This window comes from Sesamum indicum, linkage group LG1 (genome assembly GCF_026168435.1).
Source record: "Sesamum indicum cultivar Baizhima isolate 11 linkage group LG1, ASM2616843v1, whole genome shotgun sequence".
Classification (NCBI taxonomy): domain Eukaryota; kingdom Viridiplantae; phylum Streptophyta; class Magnoliopsida; order Lamiales; family Pedaliaceae; genus Sesamum; species Sesamum indicum.
The window spans coordinates 18,973,564-18,991,560 of record NC_142657.1 but is presented as its reverse complement, the minus strand read 5'-3'; the positions used below and the strand labels follow the sequence as shown (position 1 = coordinate 18,991,560).

Here is a 17,997-nt window from a genome sequence, read left to right as displayed (position 1 = left end):
GTGGGGTATAATGGGCATTGGTAGCATGGCTGAGTGTGTGTTTTATTTAGGCCAAGTGTTGAAAATCTTTTACCAACTAACTCTGGTTAAATAATTAACCCAACCTATTTCTTTCACCTTAACTCCTGGTTTAATTCAAACTCTCATCTACTTCTTCCTTTTCTAACTACTCTACTAACTATACAATATATTTCTTTTTTTTTTTAATTTTAATAAACACACTTAAAAATTATTATTGAAATAATTTTGGCAATTAATTATAAAGCTAACTAGCTATAAGAATGGTATAGTATAGTATGCGGGACGGTCCACATGATTGATTATGCACCAATCAATCAAAACCACCAATTTATCTCCTCCTACTATATATACATACACACACTACCATCTGCAGCATATCAACCTCCTCCCTACACAATTTTAATATTTATAATAATAATTTTTACATATATATATATATATATATATATGAGGTCCAATTTTTTAAATGATTTTTTCATAAAAATTATACTATATTAAATAATAATAATAAGACGATACAATAGTCTTTAATTTATATAAAAATTTAAATTCTTTTTAAATATTTATTGGAATTTTATCTCAAATTTAATTTATATAATGTGAGGCATATTATTTTTCTTTCTATTTTCAACTCAAATATTGGGCACACGTGGTTGCTTCACACTGTATTGATGACTTTGAAAATAGAAATTCCAACCCTTAATAACAATTTTTTTGAATTTATTTGTATAATTCTATATTACAAAATATCTCAAATCCTTCGACTGTATTTTATGGGATTGATACATCTCGATTTTTTTTAACAGGGAGTCGTTTAAATTTTTCTCTCAAATTTAAATTATTTCAATCGAATGTAGCTTGAAACAATTAGGTACTGAGTAGATGTAATGTGTTTGAATCCCACCAAACGGGTGGGTGTTTGTTTCACTTAATGTGAGTTTATTATAATTGATATTTGTCTCCTTTAATATGTGTTTATTGATCGAATTGATGTATTGATCAATTAATTGATTGATGTGATTAAATAATCCTAGCAAAAACAGAAGATGTCGAATCTATTATCAATTATAAAAGAAAAAAAATGGCCAACAACACGAAAAAATTTACGCTTTCAATTATTAAGCAATCGAATTCAAATTAATCACATTTTCTATACCTATACTAATAAAAAAGAAAGACGTTTAGAAACAACGATTTGTGACACGATTCTGATTTTTTCTTGTGTCGATATTTCTTTCTTTTTATATATTCTATTTTTATTTATGATATTTATTATATGTATGTAGGAATAACGTGTAACTACGATTAATAGATATGTTCATACAAGACCAATATATATATATATATATATATATATATTGTTATATCCTTTGAGCTAGCAATGTGTGATAACATAGCAATAGCAATAGGATTCTTCCAGGCTTGGTATCTCTCTGCCTCAGCACTTAATTTGGGTAAACAACTTTAGTTCACCAGAAAAGAAGCCTTTTTCTCCTCCTTCTCCTTTCTTCTTTGATTCCACACCAACCCACCCCATTTCTTTCTACTCTCTCTGTCATCACTCCTCTCTCCTCTAGAGAGAGAAAACAAGAGAGAGAGAAAGAGCACAAAATTAGAAATGAAGAAGAGATGTCTTTCTTCTTCTTCCTCCTCTTCCTCATCTTCTTCCTGCATTGAGTCACCAATCACAGAAAATGACCAACCCAAACACCCCCTCCACCCCAACCCACCTAAACGTCTCAGACCCAAGAAAATTCTGACTACTGCTGCTGATAACTCCGCCACCTCCTCCAAATCACGAAGCTCCATTTACAGAGGCGTCACCAGGTACTGTTTGCCAACACACATATACAGAAAAACACACAGTACACACACTCTCCTGTACATACACACCAAAGCATGAAGCGATTGCTGAAGCTGAATTTAGAGTGCTTGCATGCATGAAATTTAATTCTAATTATATATGTAATTATGTCGAGGTGCAGGCATAGGTGGACCGGGAGGTATGAGGCTCACCTCTGGGACAAGACTACATGGAACAGCATTCAGAACAAGAGAGGAAGACAAAGTGATTTTTCCTTTTTCCTTTTTTTTTTTTGTTTAATTTTCTTAAAAAAATGATTTGAAATCAAGGAGATCTGATCTTAATTTAATTAATTAAAAATTAAGTGGTCCAACACCGGTTAATTATTATATTTTTGGTGCAGTAATTAGTCATAGTTAATTAATTAGTTCTGACTCTGTGTGTTTTATTCTTGGATGATCATCATCATCATCCCGGTGCATTACACCCTTCACAAACGCATTTATCGCTGCCGCAGTCTATTTAGGTAAGTTGACAATTTTTTATTTTTATTTTTTTAATTTATGTCTGCATGCAGAGGTTTAGGCAAGAAAAATAAAATAATTGGTAATTGTGTCAAATTTAATTATAATGTGTGAATGTAGGAGCTTATGATAACGAGGAAGATGCTGCCCGGACCTACGATTTAGCAGCCCTTAAATATTGGGGCCCGGCCACTATACTCAATTTTCCGGTAACGTCTGTGTTTCGTGCTTGAGTGTTACTGTTACATCGATTTCTTTTTTCTTTTTTCGTTTTACACGTTTGCAATAGCTTTTACTTTTGTGTTGAAAATAAATTATGAAAAACGCTCTAAGTTTAATTGGGAGTGTTTGAGAAAATTAAATTAGGATTTGTAGCTGCAGAAACGGGTAGGTCGCGGCTTATAGCATTTGGTTTAAATCAGTATAGTTTAATCAGTTCATATATAAGCACAAGTTGTAGATCGAAAACATTATTTTCAACTTATTTTCGTCAATATGTTGGTAACGTTATGTTTTTTTAATTTTTAATCACATTACCATTATATTTAATCTAATATCTATTGTTCATGAAATATTATTCAAGTTGTCTATTAATAATAAATATAAGGTTAGTGTTGAAATTTGTATAATTAATAATTTGCAGTGTTAGCATATGTTAATTAAGGCGTAATTAGGTTGCCGTCCAAATAGGCGATAGGCGATCTCGGGGGTTAATGCTAAATGATCTTGTGGTGATAGCCAAGGGGCTAACCAATTAAGGGCATTGATGGGAGTTTGACTCAACTGGTGCAGGTAGAGACGTACACCAAAGAGTTGGAAGAAATGCAGAAGCTGAGTAAGGAAGAGTATCTAGCTTCGCTGCGGCGGCGGAGCAGCGGCTTTTCTCGGGGAGTTTCAAAGTACCGCGGCGTTGCAAGGTATATTGCATTTTAGATAAAGAAAGCATTTGAAATGACTTGGTATTAAAAGAATTTTAAATTCAAAATGAAAATTAAACGCTTGAATCCAAACAAATCCATACGTTTAAATCCTGTGGTCCAGACGGAAACTTTAACCCGAAAAAAGGTAACGCGAATCCTGAGTTTTTAAAAAAGAAACTCATTGTTTTCTGCTGGTTTCCAGGGCTGCGGCTTTTCTCAATGGAACTAATTTTTGTCGGTTTGTGGTGTTCGCGACAGAACAGATTGGATTCTCTATTCAAAATCATATTGAATTTTTAATTTTTTAAATTAATATGCGCACGTTACGTGAATAAAATTTTTTCTTAAATAAAATAAATAACGTAATTTTTATATACACAATGAGTATATATTAAATAAAATAAAAAATACACTCAGATAGATCGATTGTATTTAATCAAATTTCAAAATTAAAAAAAAAAAAGGAAAGAGAATCATGCCATTTTCACTGACCTTTTCAAGTACAAATAGATTCTTAGAATATGTTGTGAATGTTTTCATGCTTTTCTAACACAAATCAGTTGACTGGGGGGGACCCACTCGTGGTTTCATTTTTTCCCGTGGGCTACGTTTAGGTGTGAGAAAACGTGTGTGACTAAATCAGTGCGTGCATAGCGTTTTTGTGTGAAATTGCCGATGCGCTTTTAACTGAAGCCGAAAAAACAAGTTGTTTGACCAGGTTGTGTTGGATTTTGACAAATGACAGGCACCATCATAACGGGCGGTGGGAGGCTCGGATTGGGCGTGTTTGTGGCAACAAGTATCTCTATCTCGGAACCTACAGTATGCTATGTTCCACTCCTTTACATTCCTTTTTCTCCTTATATTTATATACACACACATATATTTTTTAATTCTTGATTTACCATATTCCATTTAATTAAACAAAGATAAATATGATAACAAAAATATTAAGTGGATGATTAATATATATTCTTGTTTTTCAAAATTAAGTCATTCGAATACGTCGTCAAACACCATGTCTACACATATACACGTCGCCCGCAAAAAAATGAAAAGACTTTATGCACGGGGTGGTGTGTTTATGTTAAATGGAATAGAAGATACAATAGGAATTGGAATAGAGAAATCGAATCCCGGGAGGATTAGATCCTGTCATCGGAATTGGATGGAGTGAATTTTCCATTTCAAATCCTATTGAATATTTTATTCCATTGAACATATACACGCCAGAGTTAAAATCATTTCTTTTATTGAAGGAAAAAAGTTATGCTTGTGGCTTGTATATATTAATGGAATAGAAGATACAATAGGACTTATAGTAGAAAATGCGGTCCAGTGGTTTGGATTGGACGGTGAATAGTAAATTGACGGGATAAAGAAAGCATCAGAAAAATGAAATTTTTAAATACAAAGCCTACCTAATTGGTTGTAGAGATCTAATATTGAAAATCCGTCTGTGGGTTTGCAAACAAGATCAAATAATTTATTAGGGATAGAAAAAGCTGACATGGCATATTGATGACTGGTTTAAGACCTTAAAAAAGCATTAAGACAATCTCTGCATCCCTTACAAAGTAGACTTTATGTTTCAACTTTTATAAAAACTCAAAAATATTCCCTTGGTGGGGTGGGTGGGTGGGTGGGGGGGGGGGGTTCTGGAGACCATTTTTATTATATTCCCTATATATTTGACTATTATTAAGTTTATTTGAATGGATCCAAGTAGTGTGCAGCTCAAGACAGATCAGGAGAACAGGCCTGATTCTTGGCATTTTTGCTCTCAAGCAAACTCTACTTCAAAATTTGAAGAGTTGGTTTGAATAATGCATCAAAAATTCCCTTAAAACGGAAAAGAAAAAAACGCAACACGGCTTGTTGAACTTTCAAGATCAAGAAAAGGACGGCACGACTTTCTGTCCTGTTAGTGAGCTTCTTTTCGGAAGTTTAGTGGTATTTGTGTTTATTAGTGTTTTCACATGGGGTAAAATGCAATTAATATTTCTATAGGCCGTCCATTGAAATTACCTTCCTTGCTAGACAGTAGTTAGTCATAAGAGCTGAGAAATCGGGACAGGCCATGTTGAAAATAGACGAACTGAAGAGATAACGACGGGGAGATATTAGACGAAAGATTGCGCATGAGCATATAGTACTTGTGTGATTACTAATTTTTGAGTTGGTTTTGGAGAAAAGGTGTATAATATACGTTAGCTGGCCTAGTGATAGTATAAAGCCGCAATGCACCATATTCCTGATAGCCAACTGAGTTGCTAGTGATAATTACTATTAATTACTTCATATACTCTGAGAACTTGAATAGATTAATATGCCCTGCAGATTTCATCTTAGATTAATACTTCTCCTCAATCTCCAAGCTCGTGATAGTGTCAGATTTCCAGTTGATTAAGCCCACTAAACCTTTATTTTCACTGCCTATTTTAGTATTATTTCAGTATACAATCTTCAATTATCTAGCTAATTAAGTAGCAACAACTCCAAATCCAAGTACTTTCCTATACTCGTTATGAGGCGTACCACCTCACCTTTTTGGCTGTCTTGTGTCTATTTGTTGATGGGTGTTTGTGTGGTCTAAATTAATGGTGTTGGTCAGTGGTGAGATCGCGTAGAGATAATCACTACCGAGTATATGAGTATAGGCACGTGACTCTTGATGTTGGCACATAAGAAGTCCTCGAGTCGGTCTCAAGTCGTAATTCTTTCTGGTTTTCCTGCGCATACAAAGGTCTGAAAAAACAACACCAGATAGCCCTGACTATAGCTCTCCGATTTTTAGATTAGTGATCTCATTATGAGGTAAAGCTCGAGAGTATGAAACGTATTAAATGAATGTACTTGACATTTTTTCATGGACTACCTTGATCTAGTCTTGGACGGTCATGGAGATCAAGTACATTATCAATTGTGTTCGGGTCAGATCAACCTAGGAAAAAATGCATAGATCGTGGGGTTTCTTTGGCCAATCTGATGATGCTTGGGGATAGTTTTGTCCGCCTAAGTGTAGTCTCCACATAAAAAAATGTTTTCTTTCCTCGAACAGTTATTACTACATACCTTCTGATTAGATAGTAACATTCGTCGTAAGACTTAGATTTTCACAAGCTACAACACAAACCCACATTTTTAAATATAAGCTAAAAGCTACTCTGTCCTGTGGTTAATTGAAATGTAACCACTAAAATGTTCGATAAAGTTGACATTTTTTGCACGAAGCGATCAAGTTAATTTGCTAAGGTTGTTTTCCACCTTTTCCTCACTCTTACGCTCATTAGGTAGCGTTAGTGGCTTGACATTTAGCACTTAGTTTTTCCGAGGATAGCTCAATATCGTGCTCATAGCCGCATTTATATTGTGCCGTTGTATCCAAATCCACTTACACTTAGTGTGGCAGTTCAGAATACAGAAGTTGACATCAACACCATCTTTAAGACTTTCTAGTCACATTAAACTTTTCCATGTTCTGCAAGGAAAACATGCATTATAACAAAGCACAAGAACATGATAAGCCCACTACCATAGTACTTCTGCTAAAATGTAAGAAATAAAAATGATATTGAACAGAAATTATAGGTTGACTATTCGAGCTAATGATCCTAACATACAGATTCTCTATGCTTTTATCAGAAGAGATGAGGCATTACGTTGTTCTTGAAACGACCGTGATACATTTTATCTTAGCATCAAATTGAACGTGTCATGTCTTGATCACTTCCACACGTCTAAAGCGAGAGCGTATTCTACGAAAATGTGTATTTTTACATACTTATCATCTATAAAATTTTGAGTATGTCTGCGATTGATTTTAAGTTGTATATTACAGAATCAACTTTTATAATCTTTGCAAAAGCGACGATCAATGTTGATTAGCTGGTGTAATAAGGATGTGTAGTTTTTAATGAGTTTTGTTTCTTTACGCAGGCACCCAAGAGGAAGCAGCAGCAGCATACGACATGGCAGCGATAGAATTCAGAGGTCCTAATGCAGTGACAAACTTCGACATCAGCAATTACACGAATAAGTTAAAGAAAGCCTTGCCGGAGATACAAGTAATACAAGAAGAGGCCCAAGTGAAGGAGGAAACGACTCCGGAACTCCTCAACAAGGTACAAACAGATGAAGCACATGATCATCATGAGGACGCAAACCAAGATGTTCAACCAAGTATCCCCAAGACAGAATCGATAGACGCCATCGACTCACAAGCCATAGTCGTCATGGACCCGACTGAGGACCACGAGCACCCTTGGGATCTCTGCTTAGATATTGGTTTCAATGTCCTCGAGATACCCGACATTCCACTGGAAAAGGCTTCGGAGGTATTCGATTACAAGGGCTTCGAGGATGACATTGAATGTATCTTTGATACACCTTTCGGTGATAATGAGTTCCTCCCGGATGCAATGTCGGGCAACGACGGACGCAAGACAGAGGCGGATAGTTCAGTGGGTCAGGACTTGAATGGGGACAACGCCTCGCCTTCTCCTTCTTCGTCATCATCGTTGTCGACAAGCACATCAGTTTGCAGCAACATGTAACTTAGTTCAAAGTTTTGGTGATCTCAGCCTTACCCTATGTTTAGGTGAGGAAATTATTAGCTGTAGAGGATAGGTGAAGCATGCATGCAGTGCTTCTGCACAAGCTAAATGCCTTTGGCCTTTTGTCTTTCCCTAAGATTAGACTGTCAAGAGATAGTTGTCATGTTTGTCACTAGGATTGCTTCTAAATGAGTTGAGTCAGCTTTCTTCTTACTATCTCTTCTGCTTTGTACCTTAGACTTATAACAGCAAAAGGAAAAGAAAGTCAACAAAGTAAATATTCAACTAACCTATCAATAACTAATAATTAGTTTTTGCATATTTAGTAAACAATATATAGATAGACATATCTATCCCACCTTAATCCCATCAAATTAAATGAACCTGGTCCTAACGCCTTAAGCTTTATTTTTTATTTATTTTGGGGATGTGATAATATAAGAGATGAGATTATATATTATTGAAAAAATGCAAGTAACTCCCTTGTGATATTATAAAATATAAATAAATAAATTATTTTTATAAAAAAAAATATATTTTTATATTTTTTAAAGTAAAGTAATTTAGTTTTTTTTTATCTATTCTACATTTTATGGGATGGTGGCCTATCAAGTATCAACGCTTAATCTCACATAGATGTAAATGGTCCCAAAGAGAGACGACGGAAAAAACTATAGAGAAGGTGAGAAAGGTTTAAAGTAAAAATAAAATAAAAGACTAATACTTAGAACAGGGAAAAAACAAACAAACACACACAGAAAAAAAAAAAAAAAATAGCAAAAGAAGACTGGGGTGGGGTGTGGGTGTGGGTGTGGGGGCAGTCTCCTCCTAACTCCATAGAATTGGTCGAATGCAATTTGCACGAAAGTTGCCGCTAAGGTACACACACACATAGCAGGGAAGAGAGCAATAAAATTTGAGTGCGCGAAGAATAGTTGTGATGATGACATTCCCGGAACTGAAAACCCAGGTGAGAATTACGTATATACCTCTGTATTGCACATCAGGATGTACTATTATTATTATTTTTACCGTTTCATACCTCTTTGTTCGACAATTTGCATTTTCGCACTGGAAAGGAAGCGTAAAAGGGAAGCAGATTGGAAGACCATGTTTGGGTTTTACGGTTCACTGTTCTGCCAAGTTCCTTTCCTGTTTTGCGATCAGTGAATATTAGATAAGTAGGTGAAGGAACTGACAAGGATTGTTTCTATTTTTCTTTTTGGGTGGGCATGTGTAGTTCTATAAGATAATTGTGTTTTTGAGCTGAAGTTTTAGTCTGAGAGATTGTGTAAATTATGTTTTGAGAATGTTGGGAAAGGGTTAAACATTCTGGGAGATTCATACTAATTTTATACCTTGCTCAGTCGTTATGATATCTTTTTAGGAAAAAAACAACACAATTGACCCTTGATGTATTTATCTGGCTTCTTGGGTACTTTATATTTTCATACATATTATAAGGTATTTTAGTTTCAGAGATTATTCAATATCTTATTTTCTATTAGATAATTATTTTTCAGTTAAGATTTTAATATGAGAGAGTGTGTAAGTTATGTTTAAGATTGTTCTAAAATAGTTGCAGATGCTGGGAGATCATACTAAGTTCATAACTTGCTCAGTTATGATATCTTCTATAAGAAGACGATTCCCTTCCCTTGAGTAGTAATTAGCCTGCAAGGGTTCTCGCATTGCTCTGTATAAATAGCCGTTGCTTCCATGATAACTTGAAGGTTTGGCACCGTATATTATTTGTTTATGCTTCCTTTTTTGAAATTTGTGACCACTTCACAAACTTATATGTTCTAATGACATTTTAGAAGCAGCAACAACAGAAGTTTGCTGGCGATTTGGTTCCTACAAACATTTCTGTACTTTTTCTATGAGCTCTTATGAATAGGTGTTTGTCCCATTCCTATGAAATTTAGTTGCTTTATAATGTTTGTTGCAATTTGTTGCACTGGTGCAAGTTAGTGACTCCCCGCTTTTGGGTGTATCTTGTGTCAAGGTGGAGAAAATCCAGTAAGGCACCTCCATTGATGTTATTTTCTGGACAAGATGGATGCTGAAGTGATTGAGGTAGACATGGGAAGAAGGCAAAGAAATCGGGCATCCTATACTCATTGTAGTGAGGATGGGGAAGAAAATTTAACCGAAAATTCTTCTGTGGGAGGAATGAGCAATGAAGTTGACGATAGGAGTGAGAAACCATATGTTGGTATGGAGTTTGAATCTGAAGAAGCTGCCAAGAATTTGTATGATGCATATGCTAGACGAGTAGGTTTTAGCACTCATGTTGGTCAATATATTCGTACCAAGCCTGATGGTCCAATTGTTTCTTGGGAGTTTGCTTGTTCCAGAGAGGTTTTCAAACGAAAGAACGTCGAAAGCTGCAATGCCATGCTTCGCATAGATAGAAAGGATCCAGACATTTGGGTTGTAACAAAATTTGTTGAGGATCATAACCATTCGACTGTGAGTCCGAGCAAGGTGCATTACCTCCGACCTCGAAGGCATTTTGCTGGAACTACAAAGAGTGTGCCAGAGACAGCTGATAACCAAAATGATATTATGGTCTCTGTAGATGGAAACCATGTATTTTATGATCCTATTCCTGTTGTTGGTGACACATCTCCTATAGAAATAAATCGTACTGTAAGAAATGCATCTCCTGCAGAAAAAATTCCTGTTGTTAGGAATCTGTCTTCCTTTGAAACTAACCGTGCAACTACAAATACTATCCCATTGATGCCTGTGCAGTTTATTCAGCCTTCTAGCAGAAGAAGAACTCTCGGAAGAGATGCACAGAATCTCTTGACCTATTTTCGGAAGATGCAGGCTGAAAATCCTGGTTTCTATTATGCCATACAGCTTGATGATGAAAATCGATTGAGCAATGTTTTCTGGGCTGATGCAAGATCAAGGATAGCATATAGTCACTTTGGAGATGCAGTTGTTTTTGACACAATGTACAGACCCAATCAGTTTCAGGTGCCGTTTGCTCCCTTTACTGGAGTGAACAATCATGGACAAATGGTTCTATTTGGATGTGCGCTACTTTTGGATGAGTCAGAAGCTTCCTTTGCGTGGGTCTTCAAAACTTGGCTCTCTGCTATGAATGATCAGCCCCCTGTTTCCATTACAACTGACCAAGATAGGGCCATTAAGGCAGCAGTCCATCAGGTATTCCCAGAAACTCGCCACTGCATTTGCAAATGGCACATCTTAAGAGAAGGCCAAGAAAGGTTGTCACATATATATCTTGCTCATCCATCTTTTTATGGTGAGCTTTATAGTTGCATCAACTTTTCTGAGACAATTGAGGATTTTGAATCATCATGGAGTTCTGTTCTGGATAAATATGATCTGTGGAAAAATGAGTGGCTTCAAGCTGTATATAATGCCAGGAAGCAGTGGGCTCCTGTTTATTTTCGTGACACATTTTTCGCTGCACTTTCATCAAACCATGGAGTAAGCTCCTTCTTTGATGGCTACGTGAACCAGCAGACGACCATTCCCATGTTCTTTAAGCAGTATGAAAGGGCTTTGGAAAATTCATTGGAAAATGAAATAGAGGCAGATTATGATACAATGTGTACCACACCTGTACTGAAGACACCATCACCAATGGAACAACAGGCAGCTAATCTCTATACAAGAAAGGTTTTTGCGAAGTTTCAAGAAGAACTGGTTGAAACTTTTGTATACACTGCCAATAAAATCGATGGTGATGGTACAGTTAGTAAATTTAGGGTTGCAAAATATGAACATGATCATAAGGCATACATTGTCATGTTAGATGTTTCCGGGATGAATGCAAGTTGCAGCTGTCAGATGTTTGAGTACTCGGGGGTTCTCTGTAGACACATTTTAACTGTCTTTACTGTAACAAATGTTCTTACCATCCCATCACATTACATACTAAAGAGATGGACACGTAATGCAAGGGCTAGCCTGTCAGATGAGCAAGAAATAGATATGCAATGTATGGAGTCTCTGACGGTGCGTTTCAATAATCTTTGTCGGGAAGCACTAAAGTTTGCGGAGGTTGGTGCGGTTGCTGCGGAGACATACAATGCAGCTATGGATGTTCTGCAAGAGGGTGCAAGGAAGATTTCGATGGTGAAGAAAAATGTAACTAAAATTAAATCTCCTAGCTCTCAGGGAAGTGGAAGTTTCCAGGATAACGGTAGCAAGAAAGCCTCTGTGTCAATACCTGATACGGTTCCATCATTATGGCCTTGGCAGGATGCTGCACAAAATCGTTTTAACATCAATGATGCTGGACCTCCAGTTGCTGATTTGAATCATCCAACTATGGCCCCCATAGCTATAAACCGTGATGGTTCACTTGCTGATAATTCGGTATATATGTTTACTTCTTACCCGAACATTATGTTGAGCGGGCTCTAAGAATATAGCATAGTTCATAAAACAGTACTTATGAACACTTTGTTGTTTCTTACTAATGTTTACTTTCCGTTTTAGGTGGTTCTCACTTGTTTTAAATCCATGACATGGGTTATAGAGAATAAGAATTCAGCGAGTAAAGTGGCAGTTATTAATTTGAAGGTACATATGGCTTTATGTAATAGATATTTGCTTTTGATAAAAAGTCTTGCCTTGTTTCAGGATGGCGATGCAAAAGTAAATATAATCATGTCAAATCTGAAGCTTTGGCTTAACTTCTCTGTAATACGGAAGACTTTTTATGTTTTTCATATCATTTGATAATACCTTAGACAACTGTGAGAATGATGTGCCCTTGTATTTGTGTATTTCTGTAAGTTCTACTAATATCTACAGTTTTCTTTGCCCAAGGCAGCTCCATGATTATGGCAAGACTCCGTCAGGAGAAACAGAGGTGCAGTTTAGACTTACAAGAGTGACGCTGGAGCCAATGTTGAAATCCATGGCGTACATAAGTCAGCAGCTCTCAACACCAGCTAACAGGGTTGCTGTTATTAATCTAAAGGTGTTCTATTTTCTATTTAGAACAGAAATCTCTTTTTCAGAAATATTGTGATAAAAACATAGGCTTTCATCTGTTTGAAATAGTCAGCACCAGAGCATGTAAAATATGAAATATGAATGGGCTCCTATCTATAATCATGTCTGCGATCTGTTTCATGGAGGAGCCAAGCAGAACGACCTTCGCCACTGACATCCTAACCAAGACTGGAGATGACTTTCATACCATAACTGAGTGATCAATTGTCCAAAATAGAAGCTTCAGCGAATGTTTCTTAAGGGCTGCAGATAGCTGGCTAAGGTTGTTGAATGGTAGTTTGTTATCACTGTTTTATAGGAAGCTTGCTGAAAGTTTCTATCAATGTCAATCGGGAATTCATAGTGATTTTTGCCTTCTCATGATAAAAGATATCTCTGATCTGTAATTACTGCTTCTCCAAAATTCGGTAGTAAACTGTAGTGGCAGAGGTATGGGTTCTGAAATTAAGAACATATAGTAGCAGAACTGCTATATAGCTCACATAATATTGGGTACTTAAATCGGTTGTCTGGAAACAGATAATCATGATGGAAAGGACCCTATGGTCTGCTGAATTTTCCCAAAACTGAGGGAAAAAATTGCTTTTACAAGTTTTCACAACCAACTGGTAGATGTAATGCTAAATAGTATGAGTTAGACAAATTAAATGCTCACTGATTACACAACATTTGCATGTTGGTATTTCATTTCTTCAGTTGGGGATGGAAAGAGTGTAACAGAAAGCAAGGTTGTTGCTTGCCTATGGAATTGACTCAAAGCAGTTGAAGTTTTTCTGTAAGATTAACAGTGCACTCCTATTTGATTCTTCCCAGGAGCACAAGAGGTTGCTGGGGTGTAAATGGAATGTGTTTAGAATGCCCATTGGGAGCCTTTTCTTAGACCTTAAAAGATATATTCTAATCACAAAGGGAATCACTTTGACTGGTAGCTGTACCATGTACAGAAGATAATGAACTGTTAATCAACTTCCTGATGACATTCAGAGATATCTTAAAGAATGGACCCTCCACTTGATTCTGTGCATAACATTGAACCATCAGTAATTCGGTAACATGGAAGCGCTTTTGCCTCTGTTTCTCTCTTTGTGGTTTGCTTTTAACCTAATCCTGCATCTTTAGCTCTTCATTAGCCGAGCCAGTGTTCTGATTTAAACTAACAATCTCATTTTGCTTGTCAGCTCCAGGACACTAAGACAACAAGTGGAGAAGCAGAGGTGAAATTTCAGGTGTCAAGAGATACTTTAGCTTCAATGTTAAGGTCAATGGCTTATATTAGGGAGCAACTCTGATGTAAGCCGTCTCTTTCTCTTTTGACTTTTACTCTTTTTGGTGTGATTACTTTCTGTGAAAAGTGAGATGTCCAATTCTTTTGCTTGAGATAGAATATGCCTGGTTGCTTATATTGCTACTACTACTAAATAAATTATAATTGTTCGTCCTATTGAGCTGAATCTATTTCAAGAGAGGTGAGAATAATGGAGCTAGGAATGTATTGAATGAACATCCAATTTTTAGACTTGAACCACTGTCTTTGTTCCTCACAGAAGCATTCTTGAATTTATTGTGGTCCTAGATGAATTTTTTTCAAATGAAAGCTAAATAAAGAACAATATCTCAGTACTTTGATATGCTATAATCATGACATCTGGTTCTTGTATGTTCCGTGCTTGAGTGGCCTCATGCACCATGCAGGGGTTTAGTTAAGGACCCATTTTCCACATTGATTCAATTAATATGAATCATGATGATTATCAAAGTATTGTTGACTTAGATGTAGTAGCTTTAAGCTGTTGTGGATTGCCACCTTCATATGATAATGGAGTTGCAAAATTGTGTAAGTTTAACAGTTATGAACAGTTTGCACATCTTTCTTTTGGCCTATGTATGTGTGCGTGCTGGGCACTTATTTTACATAGTTGAAATTAAAGTTCATCTTTTCAGTGGAAGTAAAGCATTTGGTCATGAAGTTGGTTCTACGTTCTTATTTTCTTCAAGTCTCGAGCATTTCACAAAACGGAAATATCTTTATGCCTAAATCAAGCTTTTGATTAAAATTTTAACAAGCAAATCGTGATTCCACATCAGTGCAGTCAAAATTGTTATGCATCGCAGCATCTGTGAGTTTTAATAGTGCATCTGTCCCACGGAGGAATTTTGAGGGTTATTAAGCTCTCAGAACTTTTAGCATTTCCCGTTCTCTCCATGATGCTGTGTGGTAGTAATGTCTTAGTCAAATTGTTTTGCTTTGTGTGCTTGCTGCAATTGGAATGCGTAAAGGTTTTCTCTCTTCGATTTGGTTTTGTTTCTTTAAGTTGCTTGCTTATTCCGATTATGTTTACAATGGCATTTGAATGTGAGTAGTACTTTTCATTGTTAAAGCTCAATGAATCATGTAGTTAATATTCCTTTTTCCTTTTTGTCAATCCATCTAGTACTGGCATTTGCGATTCTCTTAACTGGAAAAGAAATTTTTTCTTTTCTTGTGGGCATCTGTGGATGTAAGGGTTGGTTGGATGAAGTAGTGGAGTTATATGTGTCAAGTGTTTCTATGGGGAAGTCGAGTTTGAACTTCTTATTTGGTATCATCTAATTTAGTAGTAGGAAAGAAATTTTTAGCAAGTAGATAGCAGTATTTTAAGGTGGGGTTAAGGAAATAATTTTAGGAATAAGGATTTCTACGAGAAGTAAATCATGACAGCGAGTTACTGTGCAAAGCAATCTATGCCAACTGCAGGAGAACTACCCAATATTATTCTCCTGCTACATATTGGCCAATTCGGACCAGTGGATAGAATGTGATTGATATTCATGAAAGATCTTTCCCCTTTTGGGTTCATTTAGATGGGAGTTCAACTTTGTTATAGTCTCATACTTTTCTCCCTTACCCACATTCGTGATTGGGATGGAGAATTTTCTGAACATGTTTGCTTTATTTCGTTCCAGTTTTGGCAAGTCCAGAAACTCCCACTATTAAAAATACTCAAGATCAGAAGAAAACCTACCGTACTCCCTCTTCTTATATTATTTATCTTCTACAAAATTATAAAACACTATACATGGTTTAACCATCTATACTCTATATAATTTGTCTTCTGAAAGAACAATACTAAATATATCTTTATCCATTTCCAACATATTTTCCCCTACTAAAGTAACTTTTGTCAACTCCAAGAGTAATACTGAACATATTTTCATCCACTTTTAGTAGTTCAATCATCTCCAAGAACATAGTGAACACCAATCACATTCTCCAATAACTCTTCAATCCAAACTCAAATTCATTTTCCGAACCATTCAAAATCATCCAAAAAACAATACATACATTCTGGTTATGGAGTACTAATAATATCCAATGGTATTTGTTTCTGTCTTGCTTTTTTTTCCTAATGTATGTACAAAATTCAGGGTCTAACTTTCTAGATGTTTTATCTCTCAAAATTGCTTTTGCATTTAGATTCGTGCCCTTTACGTGTTGCTTATGTCTTCTTATTTGCATTCCATAAGCTTCTGTCAGCTTTTTTTGTGGATAGCTTATTCCTCTTCATTGATGTGAATACCCTACAAAATATTTACTTTGTACGGCGAGCTTGTTTAAATCAGCTGCAGTTATTAGGAGTTGCTTGATTTACATCAGCTGGAGTTGTTAGAAGTGACAAAAAAGATCTTTGGCAGGAAAAGATCTGAATTTGACCATTATATATCAGCAAGTATCCAAGGTGTTCATTCATCTTGACAACCATCAGAACCTTTTACTTCTCTAACTTTTGTAGTGGATAGGTGCCGTGTGCTGTAGCTTCCATGTAAGCAAGATTGTAGAGAGTTGATTGTAAATCCCGCTTACCATAAGTCAAGGATAATTCTGAGTTTTGCTTTATGGATTCGTCGTAGAGTGGTTCTTCATCATGTTTATTTTTTTCTGTATTTTAACAAATTATGGAATGAAATAATACCAGTATGCTTCCTGATGACCTGATTCTACATTTCTCTAGTTGCAAGAAATGGTTCGGTTTGTTATAGTAAACTTGACAGCTTAACATAGAAGTGACCTGATTACTTCTGGCAGTGTATAAGCACTTGGCTCTACCTTCGGAGATTTGGTGAATGTTACACAAAACTGCAGGGGGAACGATCAACTAGAACTTAGAATGTGAAACTGTTACAAATATTTGGGACCGGAAAAAAAAGCCCTGATTGATTCGTCTCATGCCAACGTCCCATCTCTGTTGTTGTCATACAGATCGAAGATGTACCTAGAGAGAAGAGTGCTCACACATTTGCTTTCATCACCTCTTTGAATTCAGGAAGATGTGGCATTATCCCTTATACATGAGAACTTTTTCCAAACAGAATCATCTACCTACCGGATCAAGTGAAAAATGCTCTACTGATGGTCTCTGTAGTCTGCCAGCAAAAAATTGAGACGATTTATCTTTGCTTCTGCTCACATTGCTCACATTTCCTTGACAGTTTTGCTATGGTTAAGTTAATCGGTGATAAGAACGTAAGATCCCACTCAGTTATTAGGCTTCTTTGTTCTCAAGGAAAAAGCTGCTGCTTACAGAGAAGGTGAAGCAATCTCAACATCAATTTGTTTCTTTATTGGCTAGATCTTTGGTGAATTAAGGATGCCGAAGACTCTGCAGGATTTGATAGTGTCTTCTGCATTATGAAAAATAAACTTCAATGGGAGAAACTCCTATATAGAATTTTTGAGTAATGCAGTTATGATGCCTGTTCAGCACTAGGTCTTGTTCGTATCAGCTCCCATATGGCTATAGTAATTCGTTCCCCTGTGAGTTGTTTGTAGTAGACTGGATGTAGTGGATTTCGATGTCCATGAAACAGTTTTCACCGTTCAACTGTTTTTCATCCATGAAGAAGTAGATGGGCAGTACCCAATCCATTCCGAAATTTTATGTATTTTGATTGATATTCATGTTAGGACACAATGATTTCTCTTAAGAACTGGATTTTAGCTGCTCGGCAGTATGTTGCAGTTGCAGGCTGATCAAATACATATTTAAGCTCATAGAAAATTGAAATTTTAGAATTCAAAACATCTTTGTCACTAATTATCCAATTTATACTATAATTCTTGGGGGGGGGGGGGGGGCATATATTTAAATAGCAATAAACAAAATACAAGTCTTAATGTACACATT

At 36.1% G+C, this 17,997-nt stretch overlaps 2 protein-coding genes across 11 annotated transcripts; both read left to right on the top strand.

Annotated features, from left to right (window-relative positions):
- The first annotated feature begins 1,494 nt into the window (after positions 1–1,494).
- LOC105162419 (ethylene-responsive transcription factor WRI1) lies at positions 1,495–7,959 on the top strand. Its single transcript, XM_011080414.3, has 7 exons — positions 1,495–1,848; positions 2,007–2,089; positions 2,343–2,351; positions 2,470–2,558; positions 3,142–3,266; positions 4,015–4,091; positions 7,209–7,959. The coding sequence occupies exons 1-7, from the start codon at positions 1,640–1,642 to the stop codon at positions 7,823–7,825; spliced, it is 1,209 nt and encodes a 402-aa protein (XP_011078716.1). The 5' UTR covers positions 1,495–1,639; the 3' UTR covers positions 7,826–7,959.
- Positions 7,960–8,609: 650 nt separating this feature from the next.
- On the top strand, positions 8,610–17,746 carry LOC105162420 (protein FAR1-RELATED SEQUENCE 3). 10 transcript variants are annotated; one of them, XM_088880653.1, is made up of 6 exons: positions 8,611–8,795; positions 9,834–12,190; positions 12,314–12,397; positions 12,651–12,800; positions 14,014–14,125; positions 17,073–17,746. In XM_088880653.1, exons 2-5 carry the CDS (start codon positions 9,884–9,886, stop codon positions 14,122–14,124), a joined length of 2,652 nt encoding a protein of 883 aa, XP_088736779.1. In that variant the 5' UTR covers positions 8,611–8,795; positions 9,834–9,883; the 3' UTR covers position 14,125; positions 17,073–17,746. The 10 variants fall into 10 exon arrangements, with proteins under 10 accessions (XP_011078723.1, XP_088736779.1, XP_011078720.1 ...); XM_011080418.3 differs by lacking the exon at positions 17,073–17,746 and adding an exon at positions 16,449–16,800; XM_011080417.3 differs by lacking the exon at positions 17,073–17,746 and adding an exon at positions 16,442–16,800.
- Positions 17,747–17,997: the final 251 nt, after the last annotated feature.